Source organism: Ambystoma mexicanum, chromosome 3q (genome assembly GCF_040938575.1).
Source record: "Ambystoma mexicanum isolate Mex_15411 chromosome 3q, UKY_AmexF1_1, whole genome shotgun sequence".
Lineage (NCBI taxonomy): Eukaryota > Metazoa > Chordata > Amphibia > Caudata > Ambystomatidae > Ambystoma > Ambystoma mexicanum.
In genome coordinates this window covers 926,596,435-926,620,549 of record NC_090926.1, presented here as the reverse complement: position 1 = coordinate 926,620,549, position 24,115 = coordinate 926,596,435, and the positions used below count along the sequence as shown (strand labels likewise).

General features: G+C 46.7%; 1 protein-coding gene across 1 annotated transcript in view; it reads left to right on the top strand.

Moving 5' to 3' along the window:
* Nucleotides 1–24,115, top strand: part of LOC138583119 (ATP-binding cassette sub-family A member 9-like) — a 2,601,648-nt gene that overhangs the window by 400,204 nt on the left and 2,177,329 nt on the right. Inside the window, exon 5 of the mRNA XM_069655079.1 lies at nucleotides 23,824–23,921. Coding sequence (XP_069511180.1) covers nucleotides 23,824–23,921 — 98 coding nt within the window. The remainder of the gene's footprint in view (nucleotides 1–23,823; nucleotides 23,922–24,115) is intronic.

Genomic DNA, 24,115 nt, shown 5'->3' with positions numbered 1-24,115 from the left:
GCCAAGTCCTTACTTGTCAGTCCTAACCAAACCGCCAGCCTCTAAACCACTGGGCAGCTCAAGACTGGATTGGCGTTCCCGATCCTTTTGTGGTTTCGGATGTTTCCAAGAGTGTAAGGTGAGAAAACAAGACAGGTTGTCTAGGACACAAAGGAAGAAACAGCAAAAAATGTAAGGAAGTTTTTTTTTCACACACAAGGCCTCCACAGTCAGCTCCTCTTTTTCAGCAACTGACCTGTCCGAAAAGTAATGGTGCTGCTCAGTCCCAAGGGACTACTTTGGGGTGGAGGATTTCCCTACATATTCACACCTGGCAGACCATCATCTTGAACCCGTGGAAGTTGTCAGTAGCAATTCAGACTTCCCCTCCCCATCTCCCCTTCCTTGAACCAGATGGTATCTCCCTCCTTGAAGCATGAAATCTCAGAACGTATCGAGATGCGAGCCATAGAGGTGACAGATTCAGCAGTTGACTGCATCTGAAGGATGCATACTTACATATCTCAATTTGCCCATCTCTTCAGAAATGTCTGTTTCAGTTGAAAATCCCACTGGAAGTATCGAGTCCTTCCATTTAGCAGGGGGTAGTTACGACCTTCCTTCGTCTCGAGGATGTCCACGTATGGACGATTGGCTGGTGAGGGCCCAGTCCCCAGAGGTGGTGGAGGCATAACTCTGCTATCTTCTTGATTTGCTGTTTGGTCTGGGCCTATCAATAAACTGGAAGAAGTCCCTTTTGAAGGCCTCACATGGCCTGACCTTAATAGGATTTATCTGTGATACTCCGTTAGCCAGGTTCTTCCTTTATGAGGGAAAGAATCATGGCCATTCAGAACATGTGTTCGATGCTCCTGCAGCATGGGAGCCTGGTGGTTTCAGAGACTGCTGGGCCTCATAGCATCTTGTGTATAGGCGGTTATCCTGGACAGATTAAATATGCACAGAGCACAAATGGTGCTGAAACACTCTTTGTCTTGAGCCTCTCATCCTCAATCACAACAAATACGGATTTCTCAAGGTTTACTTTAGGATTTGATTAGGTGGTCCACCTTCAAATATCTTGCACAATTAGTTCCTTTCTGGGACTCCTCTCCACAAGCGGTGATCACTACGGATTCCACCCTGTTGTACTGGGGGGCCACGATGGATCAGTTGCAGATATTCAACATGCGTTCAGCGGAAGACCTGACAAATCATATCAATTTCCTGGAACTGAAAGACATTTTTCTGGCACCGAAGGCTTTCCTGCTGAATATTCATAGTAATTGACAACTTGGTTTCAATGTTCGACTTCAAAAAGCAAGGGCAAACCACATTGCCTCAACTCATCCATTTGGCCTTGCAGATATGGGAGTGGGCCATCCGTCATGGCATATTGCTTCTAGCGCTTCATCTACCGGGAGCTGCGAACACAGAAGCGGATCAGTTGAGCTGCTTAACTGAAGCCAACCATGAATGGCAATGACATCCTTTGGTGGTCTCGACCTTTTTCGCCATGTGGGGGGATCTACAAGTAGATCTCATTGCCACAATATCAAACAAGCAGTGGGCCCTTTATGCATTCAGAGAGGGATGGAGAACCAACTCTCTAGGGGTTCCATGGAGATCCCATGGAGTGCAATGATGGTGTACGTCTTCCCTCATCTACCACTGATTCATTGAGCCATTCGGATGTTCCATGAAGCAGCATCCTGCCCCCTCGTTTTTGTGGCTCCATGGTAGACAGCCAGGTTCTGGTTCTCAGATATGGTGACCCTATCCAGGGTGTCCCAGATTTTCCTTCAGGATCTGCTGGACATGCTATCTCAGGAGGAGGGGAAGATCCAGCAACCCTCCCCACGATCACTGAACTTGAGAGCATGGCACATAAGGTCAGGTCCCTAGGCCATTTCAGATTTTCATATGACAAAATGCAAATCCTTCAGGTGCGAGGACGGATTCCACAAAAACCCAATACAAAGGTAAGTGGCTAAGGTGTTGCCACTGCAGTTTAAATAAGCGCAAGAATGTTCTTACTGCCTCATTAGATGATGTTCTTTCCTTCTTTCGAGCCTTGCAGCCACCATTAATAAAGTAGGAACATGCATAACATATCTATCTATGCTAGGCGCATGCCTCAATGCGGATGAACAATGTTTCTTTATCTCTAATCCAGTGGTGAAAAGAGACTTTGAGGGCCTGCGCCATCTTTTTCCCACGGTCAAGCCACCGCATCCTGTATTTGTCGTTTTCATCTATAAAATATCTGTTGAGCTTCTGCTTTCCTTTCATTCTGCAAAACCTCTCATCACCTCACTCACCTTTTCTCCCCGCAGCTATTGCTCTGCTCTTCAAATTGGCCTTCCTGCCTTCCATCTTGGTCCACCTTGTTTAATCTATAGCACCTCTATATGGGTTAGGTTTTTATTTCCCCCTCGTGTCTCTGTCTGCCTCCCTTGCCTCACATTCCCTCTTCCCTTTTGACTCCTGTATGCTTCATTGATTCTTTTGTATTGTGTTTAAATGTCTGTATGGCATTGCTCACCGTACTTACCGTTGTTTTTGATTGTTGTACAATGCTTTGGCGAAATTGCTTTATAAGTTCCAATACAGATTGCCCACTCTTACAGCTCAGGAAGTCTTCATTCTATTAAAGCCAAGGAGGCGAGCGTTATGCTTTAACTTTCTTTAATACTGCCATACCAGCACTTTAAAACATCACCTTTAAATTCACATTAACATGTTTTACTGCATGTTCTCGGAAAAAATAAAATCGCAAAGTTTAAAGTTCTATAATCAGAATAAAGTTCCAACATGAAACAAGGGACTCCGATGACCATGATCCTCAAGTCCTAAGTAGTCCTGGCCCTCTCCTTTCCACCTATCAGTGTCCTGCCTGGGGTATAACCACTCTCATCCCCAGGTCCCATCCTCTTTCTTTGCCATTATTATTCTTGATCTGTAATGTGCTCCACTCTTGCTAACAAAGAACTCCAAAATGGATCTGAGGCTTGCTCCGCGAACAATTCATTGGTCCAACGGGGACAACTTGTGACCACACCTGCCTTTCCTCTCTTCCACACTTTCAAGCCACTTTCTGGTAATCTCCTGCGAGAAATAGAGAAGTAAAATGTGGGTGGGAATGATCAAAAGCTTGCACATAATATTTTACAAGATTCATCAACTTTTGCCATTCTCGCCTCCTTGTCTTTAATAGAATGAAGACTTCCTGAGCTGTAAGCGTGGGCAATCTTTATTCTATGACAAGACAGGAGGCTCGCATTATGCTTGCTCAAAGCTTTCTACCACTCTATTAGGTATATCTGACACTGGCTTGAAATAGAATGTCTTAAAGGTCGTCTCAGAAGACCAATCTGCTGATTTCATAATGTCTTGGAGAGAAACACCCGCTGCAAAAGCTTGCCCCCCTAGCAGAATGTGCCCCAAATAAATATGTCTATCCCTGCCCATTGCATTACTCCCCTCACCCATATAGCAATAGTCACTGTTGCAACCGCATGGTGAGGCTTCCTGTGCACTATAAGCAACTGGGTCACCCTGCGCGGTCTAAGCTGTGCTGTCGCTGCTTCATAATCTTTAGTACATTGCGCAACGCACAAATTCCTATTGTCTGTGAAATACGGGTACAAAATAACTCTGGAATCAGTCTTCGTTCTTTTAGCGATAGTAAATGCCACTCCTTCTGGGTAGAAGATCTTTCTATCTATCTCCAGGGCCTTAACGTCCGACACGTTCCGACACGCTGTTAAGCATAATAGCATCGCTAACTTCCCTGACAGTTGTGATCGGGATAAATTCTTGTTTTCCGGCCATCTAAGAAATAGCTGAAAAATGTCTCTGGCATCCAATAAAACCGCGTACTTGGGTTCTGGTGGTCTTCTCAACTTCATACCCTTAAGGGGACGCAATACTGCCGGATGCTCCCCAATAGCGCTCCCTTCCACTCTGTCGTGGCCGGCTGAGATTGCTGATCTGTAAACCCCTACTGTTCTGTAAGCACAGCCCTCCTGAAATCTAGAAACTAGGAAATTCAGAACCTGCACTACAGGGGCTGAAACTGGATCCAAACTGTGTTCTGTACACCATATAGTCCAACCGTTGCATACTGCACTACAGCTCCTAATGGTGGAAGGCGCCCAGGAGTCTTTGATACAGTCTGAAGCGAGCTCCAACATTCCTGGCAACTCCCATCTTCTCCTGAAACCCTGCAGGCGATCAAGTGCAACATGCCTGCCTCTATCAGTGGGTGAACTCTCCCAGTCGGGTCAAGCAGAAGGTCCGGCCGATTAGGAACTATCCTCGGGAAATACGAAGAAAGTTCCATCGCTACTGGAAACCAGGCTTGAGATTTCCAACATGGTAGCACCATCACCACCTCCGCCTTGTCTCTGTGGACCTTTGCTAGGGCTCTCATGATCATTACCAATGGTGGGAAGGCATAGTGTACTGACCCGCCCCATGGGTGTAGGAATGCATCTGTACCCGCTGCACCCGGGTCGATCCTCCAGCTGAAGTACCTCTGTGCCTGAGCGTTCAGTCTGGACGCAAATAGATCTATATCTAGCGGTCCCCATAGCTCCTGTAACTGCCTGAAAATGTGTGTATGTAGTCTCCAGTCGCTGGTGTCTACAAGATATCGAGAATTCCAGTCTGCTACACTGTTCTGATTCCCCAGAAGATACTCTTCTGTCACTGCAATTCCGTTCCACAGGCAATAATGCCAGAAATCCTTCGCTAGCCCCGCTAGCATCTTGGATTACGTTCCTCCTAACTTTTTTATATAACGTACTGCAGAGATATTGTCCATCTTCAGCAGCATGCAGCACCTTATCTTGTCTCTCGTGAACGGCGAAAGAACCTGCTAGCAGCTTGAGGCAATTTATTTGCAAGCTTAATTCCTCATTCAACCATTTTCCTCCTGTTTGTATCTGATCGCACCTGGCTCCACAGCCTGTCCTGCTTGCGTCCGATTCTATAATCAGGTCTGGAACATCCCCGAATATCGCTCGACCGTTCTAGGCCTCCATATTTTGCAACCACCACTGAAGCTCGGTAATGGCTTGTCCAGGCTCTGTAGCTGATGGTAACCTATACCTCCCCGAAGATGTCTGATCTTGAGCATCTGCAGTGCTCGATAATGAAGCGGCCCCGGAAAAATGGCTTGGATAGAGGCTGCCAGCAGACCCACTACTCTGCCGAGATTCCAAAGCGAAATAGTCTTCTTCGCTATCACTGCCCTGAGCTCTTTCTTTATCGCTCTCACTTTGTGACCTGGGAGCTCTAGTATTGCTTTCACTGTGTCCACGGCGAAACCCAAGAATTCCACTTTCTGAACTGGCACGAGCGGAGACTTTTCCAAGTTCACTAGGAAGTCCAACGAGGATAGGAGCTTGAAAATCCACTGCACGTCTCTTGTGAAGGTTTCTTTGTTGGATCCCATCACATGAATATTGTCTAGGTATATGATAATGCAAATACCTCTCTCTCTTATGGCTGCGGCCACAGGTTTCATCACCTTTGTGAAGGCCCAGGGGGCCAAAGCTAGGCCAAATGGGAGGCACGTAAAGCTCCATATGTCCCTTTCCCACCGGAAATGTAGGAACTTCCGAAACGCTGTCGCTATCGGAATCGTGAGATACGCATCTCTGAGATCTGAGCGTGCGAGCCAATCTCCCGTACGCAAGAGATATCGGAGGAGGTGAATGCCCTCCATCTTGAAATAGTTGTACGTGAGCCACAAATTTAAACTCTTTAGATTCATGATGGGTCTGATCTTTTCCCCTCTGCGTACTAGGAAACCCTGTCCTCCTTCTGTGTCACGCTCTATCGCATTTATCTATACTAATCTCACTAGTTCGCTTTGCAGAGGCGCTTTTTCTTCCTGTGGCATGCAAATGGGATAAGGCTCTCTCCACTGTATTGGATTGCCTATGAAGTCTAAATGAAGGCCTGCGACTGCTTGCAAAACCCATGCATCGCTCGATAAAGCTTGCCATTCCCTTACAAAGTGTAGAGTTCTCCCTCCAATACGCATGCTTGGTGTACTCACTGGCTGATGCACTGGGCTGACGGAAGGAACCTCTCCCTCTGCGACCTCTCGGGTGTCTTGCTCTGGCCGGAAAGAAGGTGTCCTGCTGACGACCCTCTCAATATTGGGCACGTGGCCCCTGGGGTCTCCACTGGTAGTTGAATCGACCGGACGAACGACCCCTGTAACGTTCAGCCTGGCAAAAACTCACCCAGGAAAGATTTTCCTTCTGGAACTCTGAGCTTTTTCTAATGCTGAGTACGTTCCGACAAACTGAGACATCTCTTTTGCAAAGGCTTCTCCAAGTAGAAGACAAGGACGCTGAGTTTATTGTCAATCTTTAGAAGGACACCCCTTTTCGTCTCCAAAGAAAATGTGCAGTTGGCGTTCCCAAATAGGCACACCGCACTCTGCGCCCAGTTACCCAAGGCATGTGCATCTACTGGGATCCCGGTGTGCTTTGCTTTTTTAGCCAAATCCATAATTTTAGGCAGTGGTCCCGCTAAATCCAGGACTTTGTCTTGACATTCTCTCCATGCACTATCAACACCCTTCCTGATGTCTCGCACGGATTTGGTGACAAATGTGATCATCTTGGGGTCAAGATCAGGCGTCTCTGCCAGTTTCCCTAGCAGCTCCGGTCTAGGGCATTCCGATCTCATATGAGACCGTACTTCCCTTTCCAGGGGCTTTCTAATATGCTGGGCCATATATAGAGGCTCCTTGGGCAATGGCACCCACTCTGATGACTTTGGGTGCCTAATGGCTTCTGGATCAACCATATCCACTGTGTTCTCATCCTCCTCAGGAACCACGTTCTGTTCAATGGGCTTACAGATGTCTTCATCTTCGCCCCCTTCCTCGTCGGGAGCATAACCCTCTTCGAAATCCCCTGAATTGTCCACCCCTGGGGGAGGGGGTCCGTTTTGGCGATCCGGCATTTTCACTAGGAAGGCTTTTTGTCAATTTGGCGACAGGGTCGCCTTGGCTTTGGTGAACAGAGTTAACCACATCTTCTGTGCCCGGGGGGGGTCAAAGAGTCTGTGCTCTTCCGGGTCCTTTTACACCCCTTCTTTTCAACCCCTTTCTGGGGGTGTCCTGCTGAAGTCCCCTCTCCAGGGCTGTCTGCCCATCTTTTTCTAGCTGCCAGCTGTTCCTGCTGCTCAGCCATAAGAGCTTCCAGTAAATTCAACTTTTGTGTGATAGGTTGCACCCTTTGAGAAATAGCCTGTGTTAGAGAGTCCCCCAGTACCTTTTTGAAACCGAGGGACAATTCAATGTCCTGCAGTGTGGGCTCCCCCTCCCACTCTTCCTCACTCCACTCTGGTATGGTGGACTGTGACTCTCTAGGGAGAGAATATTGAGCCATCTTCCTTTTGTCAGCAAGGCTAATTTATGGGGATCAGCAGTTCAAAGTGCCAGAGACTCTGTGCCTTCCAGTCAGCTTATCTGTATACAGCGTGTAACATTCTATATATATATATATTTTTTTATGGGAATCAATCGCTCTGCGCTCCGTTTCGCATACAAAAAAACGAAATGAGCGAGCATTAATCGAGCCCGGAGGATGCAGGGAAGCTTGTCAGGCTCTGGCACCTCCGGGTCCTTAAGCCTGTCGTGTTCGCCGGCGCAAACTCAGGCGAGCAACGATTGTTACAAAGAGGAGAGCGGGGAGACTGCCTCATACGAGAGGCTTTACCTGCGGCTCCACCCCACCTCTCCACAATACGAAATATAAATAAGCTTGTTCGAACGAACTGCTACATACACCGAAGGCGCGAATACACGCGTGTGCATACCAACTGCTGACTTCTCCTTAGCCCGTGCTGTGAGGGTGAAACCTACGCACTTGCGAGTGTCTCGCACAAAGGTAGTCATGTCGTAGGAAACATTTCTTTCACACTAAACCACATTTCTTTAAGTAAAGACCTGTCTATCATTAAGAAAATGCAGATACATGAAAACAGTACTTATCTCCATAATGGCAGCAAAAAGAAAGAGGAAGGGACCTGGAATTGAGAGTGGTTATACCCCAGGCAGGACACTGATAGGTGGAAAGGAGAGAGTCAGGACTACTAAGGACTGGAGGATCATGGGGATCGGAGTCCCTTGTTTCATGTTGGAACTTTATTTTGATTATAGAATATTAAACTTTGCAATTTAATTTTTTCCGAGAACATACAGTAAAAAACTTAAATATGAAGTTAAAGTTGATGTTTTAAAGTGCTGGTATGGCAGTATTAAAGAAAGTTAAAGCATAAAGCGAGCCTTCTGTCTTGTCATAGAATCAATACCAAATACCAACTCTCAGATGTGATCTGAATGTGTTCTGTCACAAACGATTTGAATCTATAGCGACATCGAACCTGAGGTTGGTTTCTTGGAAAGACATTTTCTAGGTGGCGATTACACCAGCCATAGCATAAATGAGTTCCAAGGTCTAGTGACTGATGAATTGTTTCTAGTCTTTCATCGAGACAAGTTGGTTCTTCGCATTATCTATCTTTCCTCATGAAGGTAGTGTTGTAGTTCCATATTAATCAGGAGATATCTCTCTGGGTACTTTTTCCAAACTTGGACTCTGAGCCTGATAGAGTCCTTCAATCATTGGATGTTATAAGGGCCCTAAAGTTTTACGTGGATAGGACCAAAGACTTCAGAATATCATTACATCTTTTTGTAACATTTGAGAGTGCAAATAAGACTACTTCTGCCTCTAAGCAAACTATTGCTAGATGGATTGTGACATGCATCTTGGAGTGCTACACAGTACAGAAATGACCTCAACCTAAAGGTCTTCATGCTTATTTAATGAGAGCTAGGGTGATGTTGGTCACTTTTCAAAGACATGTCCATTGGAACTCCAGTGCAAAAGAGGCAACCTGGGCTTCTCTGTCAGCCTTCTGCAAGCACTATGGTCTTGACGTGTTTGAGGGCAGATGCTCAATTTGGACAGACAGGCTTTAGGAGCCTCTTTACTTAGGATGAAAGTAGGACCATCCACCCACAGGGGGGCCAGTGCTTTTGAATCTCCCAACAAGTGTCCTCCTAGTTCAAAGTTCACTTTCCTTCATACGCACATCCTCTGTTTTCCTAAAATACTGGTGCTTCAAGTCTGGACCTGACCTTGGCAGTTCGTAAAGGACTAACGGACGGACACAGAGGCAGAGCTTGGGGAGGCAGAGACTGTTGTACTGCATGCGCTGGGTCAGCTTAAAATAATACGACTAGAGAGGCCAGCAGGGGGCGCAGGCAAAATGGATACCTGTGTTCTGTCCCCTGCCCTTGTGTTTTGCAGAGTGTTAACGGAGTTGGGAGCCAAGTACCTGCTGTAACTGGGTCGCCATGCTTCGGAAGGGGTGAAGCATGAACTGTGCCGGTGACAGGCGGCTGCAGCTCTGGGAAGACCGGGAACAAAGACCGGTAAGAGAACGTTGATGCAGCAAGAGTAAACGGCTGCTGCGGCAAGAGTAAACGACCGCCGCAAGGCCTGAGGGAGGAGGAGCGGGCCGCTGATGGCACCCCCACAGGCACTGTGTGTTGAACCGATGTGGGCTGTGGAGGCAAGGAGGAAGCGTCTACCCCGCCAAGGAGGGGTGCCTACTGCGGACCCGCGGCAGTAGAAGTAACGTGTTAAATAGAGACCCCGTGGAGCCAGCAGAGGAGCGTCCCGTTGACCGTGCCCCTGCAGGCACCGTGTGCTCATCCCAGTGTGGGTTGTGAAAGGGTGTGGAAGGCTCTGTGGCGGGCTGAAGAGGCTGCTCGCAGAGGAGCTCCGTTGCAGAGGAGAAGCATGGGCCACTCTGCTGATAGTGAGCTTTCACCACGCGGCCTGTCGGAGGAGGACAGAGCAGTTGATAGCACCCCTGAAGAGCCCATGTATGCAACCCAGTGAGGGCTATGAAAGAGAGGGGAGGCTGCTCCCAGCTGGGAGTACATGGGGAACTTGACCCCACTGAGACCCTGCAGAGGAGAAGTGGCTGGGTCACGTGGGTCACCACTTCACCCGGAGCACACAATATGAATCAGCAGGCGATCTGGTGCTGGCGGGCCTGACCTGCAGAGGAGGTGAGGCAAGAAATGCTCCAGGGCAGAGCAGAGGTAGGAGCCACGGAGCAGGAGGGGGCAATGAAGGCCCCCACAGTTGTTCCTCGGTGGGCGACAGCAGGAGGAAGTGAAGAGCACCACGCAGGGTACCCGGCAGGATCTAAGCCCGAAAGCTCCTCGGAGTGCAACCATCCTTCATCATGCCAATCAAAGCACACCCAAGTGGGCCAACACACCAGTGGAGGTCCTAGGGGTGTGGTATCCCATGCCTCGGACCCTACTATGAAGAACTGAAGGTGAGGATGACGGGGGGACAAGAGGAGTGGAAAAACCCTGTGGTATGGAGGGGAGGCTGCGGAAACTGCAGAGCGGCCACGGGAGAAAGTGGTGTGTGCAGGGACCGAGACTGGCAAACGGGTGGCTCTAGACCAGGAAGGTTGAGATGCTGAAGGGCAGCAGAAACTGGAGTGAGACAGTGGTGGGCCCCCGTCGAACAGAAAAGGTGTGGAGAACTGCAGTGACATCCTAGGGAGGGCGGACTGTGTGACAGTGAGGGGATGTCAGGATACAGGGGAATGCTGGGTCAATGAGTTGGTGAGAGAAGATTTCCCAATACCACAGCCATGTTGGAGGAGGTTGCTGGGCCCCACCACAGGTCTGCAGAGATAAGGACCATCAAGAGCGATATCCAAATGTTCTTGGAAGAGATCTGTGGGATGAGAACTGAGCCAAAGAGGCAGACCTGTCAGCGAAAGTCACACTGGAGGAAAGGCTTGACAGGGTGGAGGCGAATCAGGCCTCCGTGGGTATACTCGAAGCACAGATTGAGGTCCGGTTTCGGGATATTGAGAGAAGAGAGATGGAGTCAGGCCTCAAAGTGGGCGACATTGAAAATAGAGAGAGGCGATACAATCTCTGTTGCTTTGGCCTCAAAGAAAGGGAGGGAGAGTCCCCAGCTGGACTGGAAAAGAAAATGCAGGAAATCATTGGGATGGTCCTGGGGTCGAAAGAGGGAACGCATGTGACATTGGATATAGTGCATCGGGCAAGAGGAGGGAGTAGAGGACCGCGGTCGGTGCTGGTAAAACTATACTACTATTGTGACAAAGCGGACATCCTTGCGAAGGCCAGGCGCATGGGAACTGTCGAATATGAGGACTCCAGAGTGATGATATTTCACGACTTCTTGGCCTATACCCCCCTAAAATGGAAAAGTGTGGCCCTCTCATGAAGGGGCTACAGGAGAAAGGAGTTTAATATAGGTGGGGGTATCCCTTTGCACTAATATATAAATGGGAAAGTTAAAGATTTCACCTGATGTTGGAAGAAGATTTTGTGGGGGCCACAGAGAGTCTTGTGGAATCCCAAAGAAACAGTGCCACTTTGGAAGGAGAGGAAGTGACACAGGAGAGGTGAAGGATTTGTGGCCCACAGATGGAGCAAGGCTGCCAGAGAATGCAAGGGGCCAGGACATTTCGGAAGCTGTACACCCACTCTCCCAGAAGGGAGGTGACCTGAGGGACATAGCCAACTTGGTTTCCTGTTTCCTGTTAAATTGCTCTGAGGGGGCGACTTGGGGGGGTTAGGGGGATGTACAGGAGGTGTGAACGGGCTGGAGTTGGGGGGTTGTTCTTTTGTAGTTACTGTTCGGGTTGGGGGGGATTGTGGAGTTACATGGGGGTAGACCAGGGGGGTGGCTGGGCACAGGTAGGGGGAATTCAAGGGAACCGCAGGGGTGGCCGAGGCAGATGGGGGAGGGTCCGGAGAGTACCAGGGAAGGAAGGAACCCGTGACCATGGGGGTTTGGCCGTTGGCTAAACTTGGGAGAATCAGAATGGAGCTGAATAATAGTTGGGACATGGTTACGGACATAGTTGGGGGGTACCTGGGTCTTGGGTGATGGGAAGGGTGACAAGAGCGGTGGCAAGGGCCTGCAAGGGCAGGAACAGCATTCCTGGTGGGTCGACAGGTATGAACAACATGCTTGGGGTGAACGGTCAGATGCCTTAGTTGGGGGTTAGGAGGGTGGGTCAGGGGGGAATGGGGAGGGGGAGGGTGGGGAGGCTTCATGCAGTAGGTCTTAGGGAAGGCAATGAGGGGGTACCTCTTGAGTGGTGTTAAGGTCTGCCAGTGAATGGTAAGGAAACGTTATTGCATAGCCACATTAAACGTGAAAGGTCTAAACTCCCAAAACAAGAGATCTCTCACGAGAAACCTGTTTCGTAAGCAGCGCTTGGCGATCCTCTTTTTGCAAGAGACTCACTATAAACAGGGGGCGCAATTGGCTATACGGGCGAAGAAATTGATAGGAATTTTTGGGCTTCACACAGGGATCGCAAGAAGGAAGGAGTGGATATCATACTGGGGACGACTTTCAAGATGACGGAGATACAAGTCAAGAGGGGATTTGGAGGCTAATTTTTAGGGATAAAGGGATTTTAAAGGGGAAACGCGAGTTACCCTGGCTACATTATATGCCCGTAACGTGAGACAGTAGGGGTTTCTGCGCCAGGTATTTGAGTTGTTGGAGGGCTGGGCAGAGGGGGCCACGATACTGGGGGCGGTGGGGAATTTCAATCTGTTGGCGGATCTGGTGCTAGACTGGTGGTCGTCTAAAGGCGCAGATGTACAAAAGCGGCGGGTCCAGATAACACTGATTTCAAGCACCTCCTGCAGGACAATTACTGGGCTGACATATGGCCGGGACACTTCCCGGGTCTTGGGGGTTACATGTTTTTTTCGCCCCCACACCAGACCTATACAAGGATATACTTGCTGCTGGCTCCGCTTGACATGGAGACTGAGGTGGGGGCTCCTATGGTCGAGGCAATTATCTTGTTCGACCACGAGTTGGTGGTGGCGGAATGGAAGATACGGAGCCCCAGGCGGCAATTCCGCTAGAGATGTAACAACACCTTGCTGAGTGACTGGGTCTTCCAGGACTTTCTTGGGAAGGAGGTGCAGGCTTATTTTGAAGTTTACGACAACGGGGAGACATGTGCGCCGTGTGCCTGCTGGCGATTTGGCGCGTTTACAAGAATTAAAATAAATGTATGACAATGGTCTAGGAAGCCTTCAAGGCCACGTTCCGGGCCTCCTCATAGCTGAAGGGAGAGAGGGCTGATTGAGGCTAGCCTCTGGGGGGAACTGAAAGTGTTATGGTCGCAACTCCTCTGTAAGGGTGCCGATAGGGGAACACTCTTGGGAGAGATGAGGGATAAAAGACAGGAACACCACCCAGCATTGATAGGGTAGGTGGTAAAGAAGATGAGGTTCATGAGTAAAGGCACACCCTCCAGTTTATAGCGATTTTGGCGATCCTGCAAAATGGCGTGAAAAACGGCAGTTTTTGCAAAAAAGCGCAAAAATTGCAGTTTTGCAAAAACACCCACATAAATGGCTGTTTTTGACAAAAAAAATGCTCAAGGGGCCATTTTCTCAACTCTTTTTTTTTGACTCAAGAAATGAAATGCGCAAGCACATCTCATCACTTAAGCAAAACAAAAAGAGCAGTCCGATCCACAAAGGACATCTGAATGGACGCTTCTTATATGCGCCCATTCAGATGTCCTTTTTCAGCCCTTAGCGCAAATCAGGGGGTGTTTCTGCACATTTAAAAGCGTATCCCAAATTGACAAGAAAGATGCGCTTTTAAATGTGCAGAAATTGTAGGCCACCCTATACGTCCACTTTAAATACATGCATGACGGGTGCCACTGCTTTACAGGGTCTTTACTGACCCTACTGCCTCATGCAATACTTTAAAAAAAAACATTTTTTAGTGTGAGAGCAGCTGTCTCACTTGCATTTCTGTTCCCCAAATGGGATAAAAATGTTTTTTTGTTGCATCTTACAGTGGCAGGACCCTTAAGGGCCAGTCACTGTGAAATGCACGGGGAGCCTACAGAACATTGTCGGGAGAGCGCTTCCAGCACAAACGTATTCAAGGCAGCTGGCCAGCGCATCATTTGCGCTACAGCTCAGCCCCGTGGAAATGCGCAGGTCACCTTTGAGATTAAGGTGGTCTGCTCATTTCCAAAAATGGGTTATCTAAAAACAGGACATCCTCTGCTCTATTTTTAGATGCCCCATTTTTTTAGGCCACAATCTACAGTTTTCTTCAAAAATTGAAAAATGATCACAATATGTGAGGGAAAGAAGTGAGAGGGTGAGTGATGAGTGAGCTGTGGCGTGGAAGGCAAGAAAGCAAAGGGAGAGCAGTGGGTCAGAGGGGGAGGTGGTGGGCAAGAGAGCAGTGCAGATGCAGTGGGATGGTGGACCAATAATCGGACAGAGAGCAGAGGTACAGAAAGTGGAAGGAACGTAGGCTCAGCGGTAGTAGAGGGCCAAAAGCAGAGAGGGGTTGGCCAGAAAGGGGCAGGTAACTGCAGATTGGGAGAAAGGATGAGGGAAGAGTGTGATAGAATGGGAGAAAGGATGAAAGCTGCAGAAGTATCATGCAAGAATGAAGGACTGTATACTGCGGGAGGAATTGGGGAGCGTACGGTGTGTGTTGGGAATACGATTTGTAGTTTGGTAGGGACTAGAGAGTGCAAATTGTGACTTGGCAGTGTGACAGAGCATGTGAGTATGTGTATGACAGAGCGTGAGGTTCAAAAATACAAGTTGTGATGGGGATTTGATGAGACGTGTGAGGTGTGTTGGGTGAGAGGTGTGTGGGTGTTTGCGGGATTGGGGAACATAGAAGGGGAACATTTTCAGCTTTACAACTGATGATGATTAATAACGTTAATAATAATAAATAGGCATGCACATTAAACCAAAAAACCTAGCCAAAACAAACCCTGTTCTGCCAAGCCATAGACATATGGACTCTTCCTATTTGATACAAAAGATACATATATTGACACCCTGGCTCTTTTGTAGCCTTGCACACTGCCTCTTTCCTGCAATGTACCAATCTTGCACCCTCCAGTCAATAAAAATTGTGCTGTGAAAATGCCGCCATAAATAGGTTTGTGCCGCAAAATTTGCCATTTTATGCTGCAAAATTTGCCATTTCATGCCGCAAAATCCTGGAGGGTCTGCAAAGGTACTATGAAAGGGGGGACAAAGTGGGAATGCTTTTTGGCAAACAGAGTGAAGGGGTGTAGGGTGGAAAGAATAATAGGCAGAATACAGGATGCGGATGGGAGTATGGGGACTACAGGGGATGACATTTCTTCTCGGCTCACAAAGCACTCTCAAAAGCTCTATACCAGATTGGTGGAGCTTCCAGGGGATGAATTGCGGGTGTAACTCGCAGACCTCCAGCTACCCAAACTGATGGGTGCGGAGAGGGAGGTCTTGGAGGGAGAGGTAAAGTGGGAAGAGTTGTTGAAGACGATTCAGAGACTAATGGCTGGGAAGACCTGAGAGGAGGATGGGTTCACAGCAGACTTTTACAAGCAGTATTAATCCTTACTCACTAGACCGTTGGCGAAGCTGTTTAACTCGGTCATGGGGGAGGGTACGATTCCACCGACGTTTCTTCGAGCTTTGATAACTGTCATCCGGAAGCCGGGGAAGGATCTGACCAGCTGTGCCTCGTACAGACCGATTCTCGTGTCGTGTTTGGATTCCTGCCTCCCATGACTGATTCACCCAGACCAGGTCGGTTTTGTGATGCACAGACAGGGGGCTGGCAATAGGCGCAACACACGTCACATTCTTAATGCTGAGGTGGTGAAAGGGGGGGGGGGGCTTTGCTGCTGGCCCCAGATGCCGAGAAGGCTTTCGATGGGGTGAGTTGGTCCTTCATGGGGAGGCCTTTGCGACCATGGGGATGGTTCTGAGGTTGTCGGGGTGGATGGTCTCCAGTACTACGGCTAGGGTAGTGGTCAATTGGAGTGTATTGCAGGCCTTTCTACTACAGCGGGGTATGCAACATGGTTGCCCTCTCTCCCCATTGCTTTACGCACTGGTCATGGAGCACTGGGTGGCAGTGGTTAGGGAGGACGGAAGAATAAAGGGGATCCGAATAGGGGCGATAGAGTGCAAGATCAGTCTCTTTGCGGATGATGCCCTGCTTTATATCACTGAGTGATCGATTCCTTCCTTGTTGGAAAGCTTGGGACAATATGGGAAGTTGTCTGGCTTCAAAGTTAACTTGGAGAAATCAGGCCTTTAGGGTAGGGGGCTGTCAGAGGCAGATGTGGATTACATCGAAAAGTTGCATTTCGGGTTCAGGAGGACTCTTTTCGGTACCTGGGAATTCAAATGACACGTAACTATGGTGATCTCTTCTCCAAGAACTTCCTGCCGTTGTGGGCAGCCGTGAGAAACGACATGGAGAGGTGGTGAGAGTAGGGCTCTCTTGGATGACGCGCCTATGATGATAGGTTATTTATAACATGCTTAATACCCATAGGTTTCTAAGCGAGGAAAATGCCTTCAAGATGGTGAAGATTTTATTTGTATTTTTTTATTTTTTATTTATTGTGCATTAGCAAAGAAAAACATGACATTTTACACAATTCAAAATATACAAACGAAATTCAGATACACATTAGGAAAATATCCGTTTCTTTTTCCATACAAAAAAAGAGAAAAGAAAAATAAAACAAAAAGAAAGAGAAAGAAGAAAAGAAATCATAAGCCATAACCAATCAATCCACAAAAAACTCAATTTTCATTCATCTACTAATATTTTGCACTTATCACAAATATTTGTCACATAAATATCGCTGTACCGGACATGCAGTATTTCCAAAGTTGGTAACAAGTTAAATCTTAGTCTCAGGAAGTCCATCCGTGCTACAGAATCAGGGAATTTCCTTAGATATTTAGGAACACAGGACCTGGGTTTATCAATTAACGATGGCAATGACGAAAGTTTACAACTCCTCATTATCCCTATGGTCCTAATCCAGTCCATACTATGTAGCGCTTCCTTCGCTTTCAGCAGATTTGTGATTGAAATATCAGTGTCAGTATCCAACGCTGCCAGTATTTCATTACACCTAAGTCTCAGTTTATTCAAAAAGATAGAGGTTGAGTTATGCATAGCTACCACCACTTCCTCATATAAAGAGGACTTTGGAGGGTCTAGAATGAGCCTATATGTCGAGACCCATTTCCACTCCATCCATGCACCCAGGGAGATGAGACCCAGCTCAAACCTTATGCGTGAGATGGAAACACAATTCGGCAGTGCAAGAGATTTTTTCCAGATTTTGCTTTTATCTAGTCCTAGTCAATGTCAAAAACCAAAAGATTACACTCCATACCAACTGTAATCACCGGGACCACCTTATCAATGTAAAATTTTAGAAGAGACAGCAAGGAAAATGTACAATACTGGGAGCAAATTCTCTTAATTGGAGCGACCTGATTAATCACTTTCAGGTCTATAGTTGAAAGAAGGTCGGCCTTGGTGTTAATTTGGAGCCCAAATAGATAACCTCTTTGGAAACAGGAATCAGTGTGTTGTCCAATTGCCAATCAAATGATTTCACCTTCCTTAACGGATGTTTGAAAACAATAATTTTTTATTTATTCAGATTTATTGTTAAATGATTTTCCTTGGCATACCCTGAAAGGGCAGATAGTAAGCGATGCAGACCAACTTGTGTGTAGTCTAAGACTGCAATCTCATCAGCGTACAGTAACCAATTAATTTTCATGTTGCCCAATTTAGGACCCACCAAACCGCTCTTCTTCAACCAATTCAAAAGATCCGACAGATATAAAATAAAAAGAAATGGTGCAATCAAACAACCTTGACACACCCCTCTTTTTATTTTAATGGATTGAGAAAGTGCCCCTGGCTGAGGCGAACTCTTGATGAGGATCTTTCATGTAACTCTATCAAGATTGATAACAGATTATCTGGAAGACCCCATGATTTTAACTTTAACCAAAGTCTATTTCTATTAATGGTATCGAAAGCCTGGATGAGATCAACCCAGTCTCCGAATAAGGGGGTCGCTCCTTTTATATGAGATTCTGAACTAAAACAGCTAAGGATCAGAGTATTAAGAGTGGTGGATAGTCTTCTCCTAAAACCCGTCTGTTGCTTGTGGATGATACCATTATGGACTGCCCACTTCTCCAATTCGCCCAATATAAGGCCAGAGAAAATCTTCCCATCTGCATCAAGGAGTGATCTGGGACGATAGTTGAGAGGGGATAAACGGTCTCCTTTTTTGTAAATGGGAATTATAATCAAATTCCTCCATGACTCAGGGATGTTTTTTTCCAGAATTATATTGTCAAACAAAATCTTTAGGACTCTGGACCATAGTTCTGGATTTAATATAAGGACTGCGTTACTCAGTCCATTAGGGCCAGCAGCCCTACAGCCAGGCGATTTTTTCATTAGATTTTCAATGTCCTTGCACATGTAATTCAAGGACCATTTTGAAGATGATTCTAATTTTGGTTTCTGTAAGTCAATGGAGCTATATAGCGCAGAGAGGTGGTCACTCCAGGAACACTCTTACACATAGAGCCCTCAATATTTCCTCCCCCTCTTTCTGTCTCCTCAGATACCTGTATGATCTCAACCAATTTCTGTAGCTATTATTTAAAGATCTTAATTCTGCCTCAAGGATTTTGGAGTCCCGTATAGTTCTAATGACCTTTGACACCTTTTGAGCTTTTTCCTGTCATAGACAATTGAATCAAAGTAGTATTTATGAGTTCTACCAGGAATAATAGGACTTGAAAGAGGACGGTTTAAATCCCATAGGCATTAACTGAACTGAGAGGGTTCACAGTATTTCCCCAGTTGTTGCTCTGAGGAGTCATTGTTTACTATTTCTAATTTATTAGTAAGGGTACAGCCACCCCTTTCAAACCTCCTCAGACGATTACCAGCCGAATTCATAGACAATTCCTGGGGATAATAGAGAGATTGTATACTTTGTCTAAAGTAAAATGTGGCCTCTAACATGCGATGATCGTCTAAATTTCCTTCTGTTATTATAAACTCTGTACAATTATCAAAAATTTAATTAGAGGAGAAAATATAGTCGATTGTCAATAATAAGAGGCCTCTCTGCCAGGTATGTCTACTGGGAATATCACCCTGGATATTACCATTAAGCATTCTCAGCTCCTGATCTAACATGAAGCTACACCAGGCATGACCTCTATCATTTATCTCTTTTTCTAAGACAATATTTACTGCTTTTTTTAGGCACTGGGAGTTGAAGTCGCCCATTATAATCCGCTCATCATCTGGAAAGCGGGTAGATAACTCCACCAGGAGATCAGATCGATAACCCAGAAAATCAAACGGGGGGAGGATGCAGGATTCCAATACAGATTAATTATAAACCAATTCGACCCTGCATCGATCCCTCTTCTGGCCGCTCTAATCACCAGTATACCGTTAACATCATTAGATAGCAAGTTAGAAGCACCAAAGGTCAGATTGCTACATAAAGCGAGTAGACCACCACTCAAGTGCCCTTTTAAATCTTTTGAAGCCTTCTGTTGATATGTGGAAAAACCATCTACACTCAGAACATCAGAGGCCAAAGTTTCCTGAAATTAAATCACATGAAAATTCTGCAAAATATAAGATTTATTAGAGTGTTCAGAAAAAGAGCTATAGCCTCTTGAGTTCCAAGATAAACGCCTTATTACGTCTGTGACTAGAGCTTCTGTTCCAGTATTCCCAACTTAAGGAGGACTTTGGATATGATTTCCAGAATGCACTCCCACATAGTTGGAAGTGATGTGGATGTTTTAGTACGATTCGACTGGCAATCAGAGGTTACTTCCTTCGTTACTTGAGGAGCCTCATGTTAGTCTACACGCGGAAGCGTAGTTGAAATATGGAACGCTCTTGTTGTCCAATCGTCCTTTGCTCCTAGAATGGTTTCATAGGCCAATTTTGAGTTCATACGAAGCTCTGCCGTATCTATATCCGAGTGGAGAGGAAATCTCAATTGTTGTATGTCAGAAGTAGAGAGGTATTTTAAGGCAGGAATGGAGCTCATTTCCAATGGAAAACCCTTCACAGGGTCCTTAGATTTATTAAACAGGAAAACTGTGAGGCCTGAGTGAGGATCTTGATGAGACTGATTGAGTCTTGAGCGGTTCTGGTTCTCAGCCATTGAAGAGGCACGCACTGTCATATCACGTTTATTTCCTTTTTCAACCACTTCCCTTTGGTTGATGTTTTCCTTCAATGAAAATTCCTTTACTAGGAGACCTAGTAGAGGTTGTTCACCTAACAAACCAGTGGGAGGGTTTAGGGAACTCTTCTTATCCACAGAGTTCTGATCAGTATTCTGGGGGGGGGGGCTTCCCCGGTTGGAATGTCTTCAAGAAAACAGGGGCAATTTTATTATTTAATGACAATATCTTCACTTGTTTTTACGCCTTCAGAAAGATCAGGGCAATCTTCCTACGTGGTTGCACAGGTTCTGTTTGACTTCCAACTGTAGCCTTGGGTAATTGCGAACTATTTCCTCTAATGTCTTTGTTCAATTCCTTTTCATCCAGTAACCTTTTTGGTTTTTGACCGTCACTTTGCCCCGCTCCTTTCAAACTTTTTTCTTTGGGACCTCTGAGTTTGCTCCTTTCAGAATTTTTGAGCCACTATTCAGGGTGACACCTTTTTTATTTTTATTTATATGCTTCATTTGAACCTGCGCTTCCCTCTTTGTAGAGCCTTTAAAGCTCTTATTTTGTCTCTTCCTCTGTTTCCTTGTTTTCCCTTTCAGTTTATTGCCCCTCTTACCATTATCTTTGACCTCGTCAGAGATTTCTTCCATAAATACTACCTCCTTTCCAGTAATAGGTACCATTTCACCTTCTGCTAGTTGAGCTAGCTGAATGAATTCGTTCATTACTGAAGTTGAAAGCGGAGTATCGTTCGCTTCGTAGTCTGGAGTAGTTGGAACGGGCGGCTGCATACATTTCTTACAATTGTTCTGAGCACCCACCCTTGCAAATTCATCCATTTTCACATTCAATTTAATCATCTCATCTTGTAAGACAGTACATTGATTAGTTAATGAATCAGTTTTTCCAATTTGAATCTCTGATAATGAGGACAGGAAGTTGACAGTTTCCCCCTTGGAGTCATTAACTGCCAATTTTAGAGCCACCCTCGCTATGTCACTCAATTCAAGTTCTTTTGTAACTTCCAACAAAATTCCCACGTGCTGTTGAACTTCTAGTTTCAGATTTTCAAAAACCTTAACCAAAGAGCTCAGCACAAAGTTGAGAGCCACTATTGAGGTAGAACCTAAGGCCTGGTCATTTACTGCCACCGGGAAGTTGTCTTTGACCAATACATCAATATGGTTCAGGGAGACCGGAGGTATGGAATCTTGAACGCCCTCCGCCTCTTCCCAGATGGCAAATATGCCATTTAGTTCATAAGAAGAGTCTATGGGTATTGGTGATGCCGCCTCTCCCATCACGTCCGATAGGGAAGGCTGATTTTCAATAATCAGAGTCTCCATCAGAGAAGGAAGATGAGGACATCCATGGGGTGAGGGAGAGAGGCCGATAAATTCCCTTCTAACGGATGCCACTTTTATTTCAGATGCTCCCGGTAGTGATCTCGCCATCCTTTTTTGCTGAGGTGAAGATAGCTATGCTAACATTTCTTTGGCCTACAGGACATTTGTCTTACCAAAGGAGCAGCGGGTGGGATTTCCAGACCTAGAGACCTACAATAAAGCGGCTCAGCTTCTGGTCATGGTGGACCACTTGAATCCGCTCTCCGACAAACAATGGGTGCCAATAAATAATGGGATACTAGCCCCGGTTTCACTCGGAGAATGGCTGTGGGTGCCCAGATCCCATATCCAGCAAAGGGTTTTTTACCGTCCAGTGCTCGAAGTCCTGCGGCTTACATGGAAGGAAGGGGGAAGAGAACAGGTGGCTCTCCTCATGGCCATCGCCCTTGAACTGCATATGGGCTCCGCCCCTGAGGGATGAGATAGGGGAGCCACAAGCATCCCAACTCTGGTACGAGGGGAGCTCACTAGAGCTGGACAAATGTGGGAAGGCTGAAGAAGGTTCTGAACGTGGGTAAACTGTCACCTTTCCGATACCTGCAGCTGAAAGGAGTCTTAACGGATGCCCGGTGGGGTGAGAACCTGAGGAGGGAATTGACGGACTTTGAGCGGTTCCTGTTAACAGGGAGGGTTGCTAAGGGACTCATTGCAGGATTATACAAGACTATCTTATTGCCGAACCCTAGGGACACACTCCCGGCCAGGACCAGGTGGGGAGTGGACCTGGGGAGAGACATTGAGGATGCATTATGTACACAGATCTGTAGAAGGGTTAGGTGGTCAACGATCTCTCTACAGTATAGGCACCACGCATTGCAAATGATACATAGATGGCATTACCCACTGGCTAGGATAGCGAAGATGCATAAAGGATATGATCCACGCTGCTGGAAGTGCCAACAGGTGAGGGGTGACTATATAAACATGTGGTGGGGTTGCCCCACAGTGCAGTCATACAGGAGGGAGGTCCTATTATGGATCAAGGGGGTTGACGGGATCCACGGGGAGCTCTCACTGTAGCTCCTCCACTTTGGGGTGTGGTTAGAGGAGTAAGAGGAGGTTGAAGGGGGGCATATGCTGGAGATTATGTTTGTCTACGCAAGGTGTTGTTTGGGCCAGCTGTGGAAAACCCTGCGTTTGCCGGTGGAGAAGGAATGATGGCAAAGATCAGAGCGATCTATTATATGGAATACCTCACGCATGTATTGGATGAGTGCCTGTCTATCATTGACGGCCTATGGCTCCACTTCTCTGTGAAATATGGACACTGAGGGGAGGGCGGGCGTGGAGTAGGACGATGAGGATTTAGAGTTCGAACAGCCGGGAGAGGAATGTGCCTTGTCCTGTTTGATGCCGGGCATGTCTTGAGGGAACGAAACGTACGCAAATCAGACTATGCTCTGGCCTCGAAATAGACAGACCACTCAGCTACATAGCCAGCCAACATGATTGGAAGATTGGCAACTGCAGAAGTAATGTTGGCCTGTAGACTTTGGAGCAGCCTTTCACGAAAAAGGGGTCTACCCCAAGTGAAACTTTGTGGACTCGATAAGGACTTGCTGCATGAGGGGGGACAAGACGGGCTTGTGGTAATAATAATAATTTAGCATTTATATAGCACTACGAACCCTCAGATATCTGAGTGCTGCTTATTACCCACGGTGTGTGGTGTTCATTTATCGACCTCGGAAGGATGAAAGGCTGAGTTTGGCCTGCCGGGATTCGAACCTGCGTCAGCAGGTCCTGCACAGATGTCAAAGCGAGCGCTCTACTCTCTGTGCTATCGGACCGGTTCTGGGATGGGGGATGGGGTTGGAGGTGGGGTTGGAGGTGAGGAGATGTTACAATGGTTTGTAACACCTTTTTTGAAATGCAAATAAATTGCAATTTGGAAAAAAAAGAAATAGGACAAAAGGTTTATTTTGTGGTGCCACAAGAAACGCTACGGTCCTGTCCCATAGGATGGAATACAGCAGTAGTATGGAAGAAATGTGACTTTGGACTATGAGTCCAGTATTCAATATGGTGAGCAACTTTAACTAACTTGTTTACTCTATTCCTTTTTTCACAGCATTAAAAAATAGGGCACAATTATTGTGCTTCATTTTTGTCCCCGTAAAGTTGTAGGTATTGTGTCCCCTTGGCCTTCTTATAATGGACCCGAAATAGTATCTGTGTTTTCTTTTTTTCCTTGGAGCTAATAGTGGATCGCAAGGATGGTTAGCTGAAAATGAATGCTCTTGCGTTTTATCTTCCCCACAGAGTACTGCGCAGAGTATGAGGAATATTGCCCTCCTGTCAAATACTGGTGGAGAGGCTTTGATTTCATCCAAGCAAGCATCGATGCTGCCATTGTAGAAGTGAGTGGACATTCAAACTTAATGTTAATGTATAATCAGGTCTCAAAATGTACACTCACCAGTAGCCACTGGTTAGTGATAATTGAATCTTGGCAAGTAGGAATTGGTGTGCTTACACATAAGTGGGGAATTGAGGGGTTATAGAATTTCAGGCTATAACCTTAACCTTTTATGCAAAGTGGTACGTTTATGGC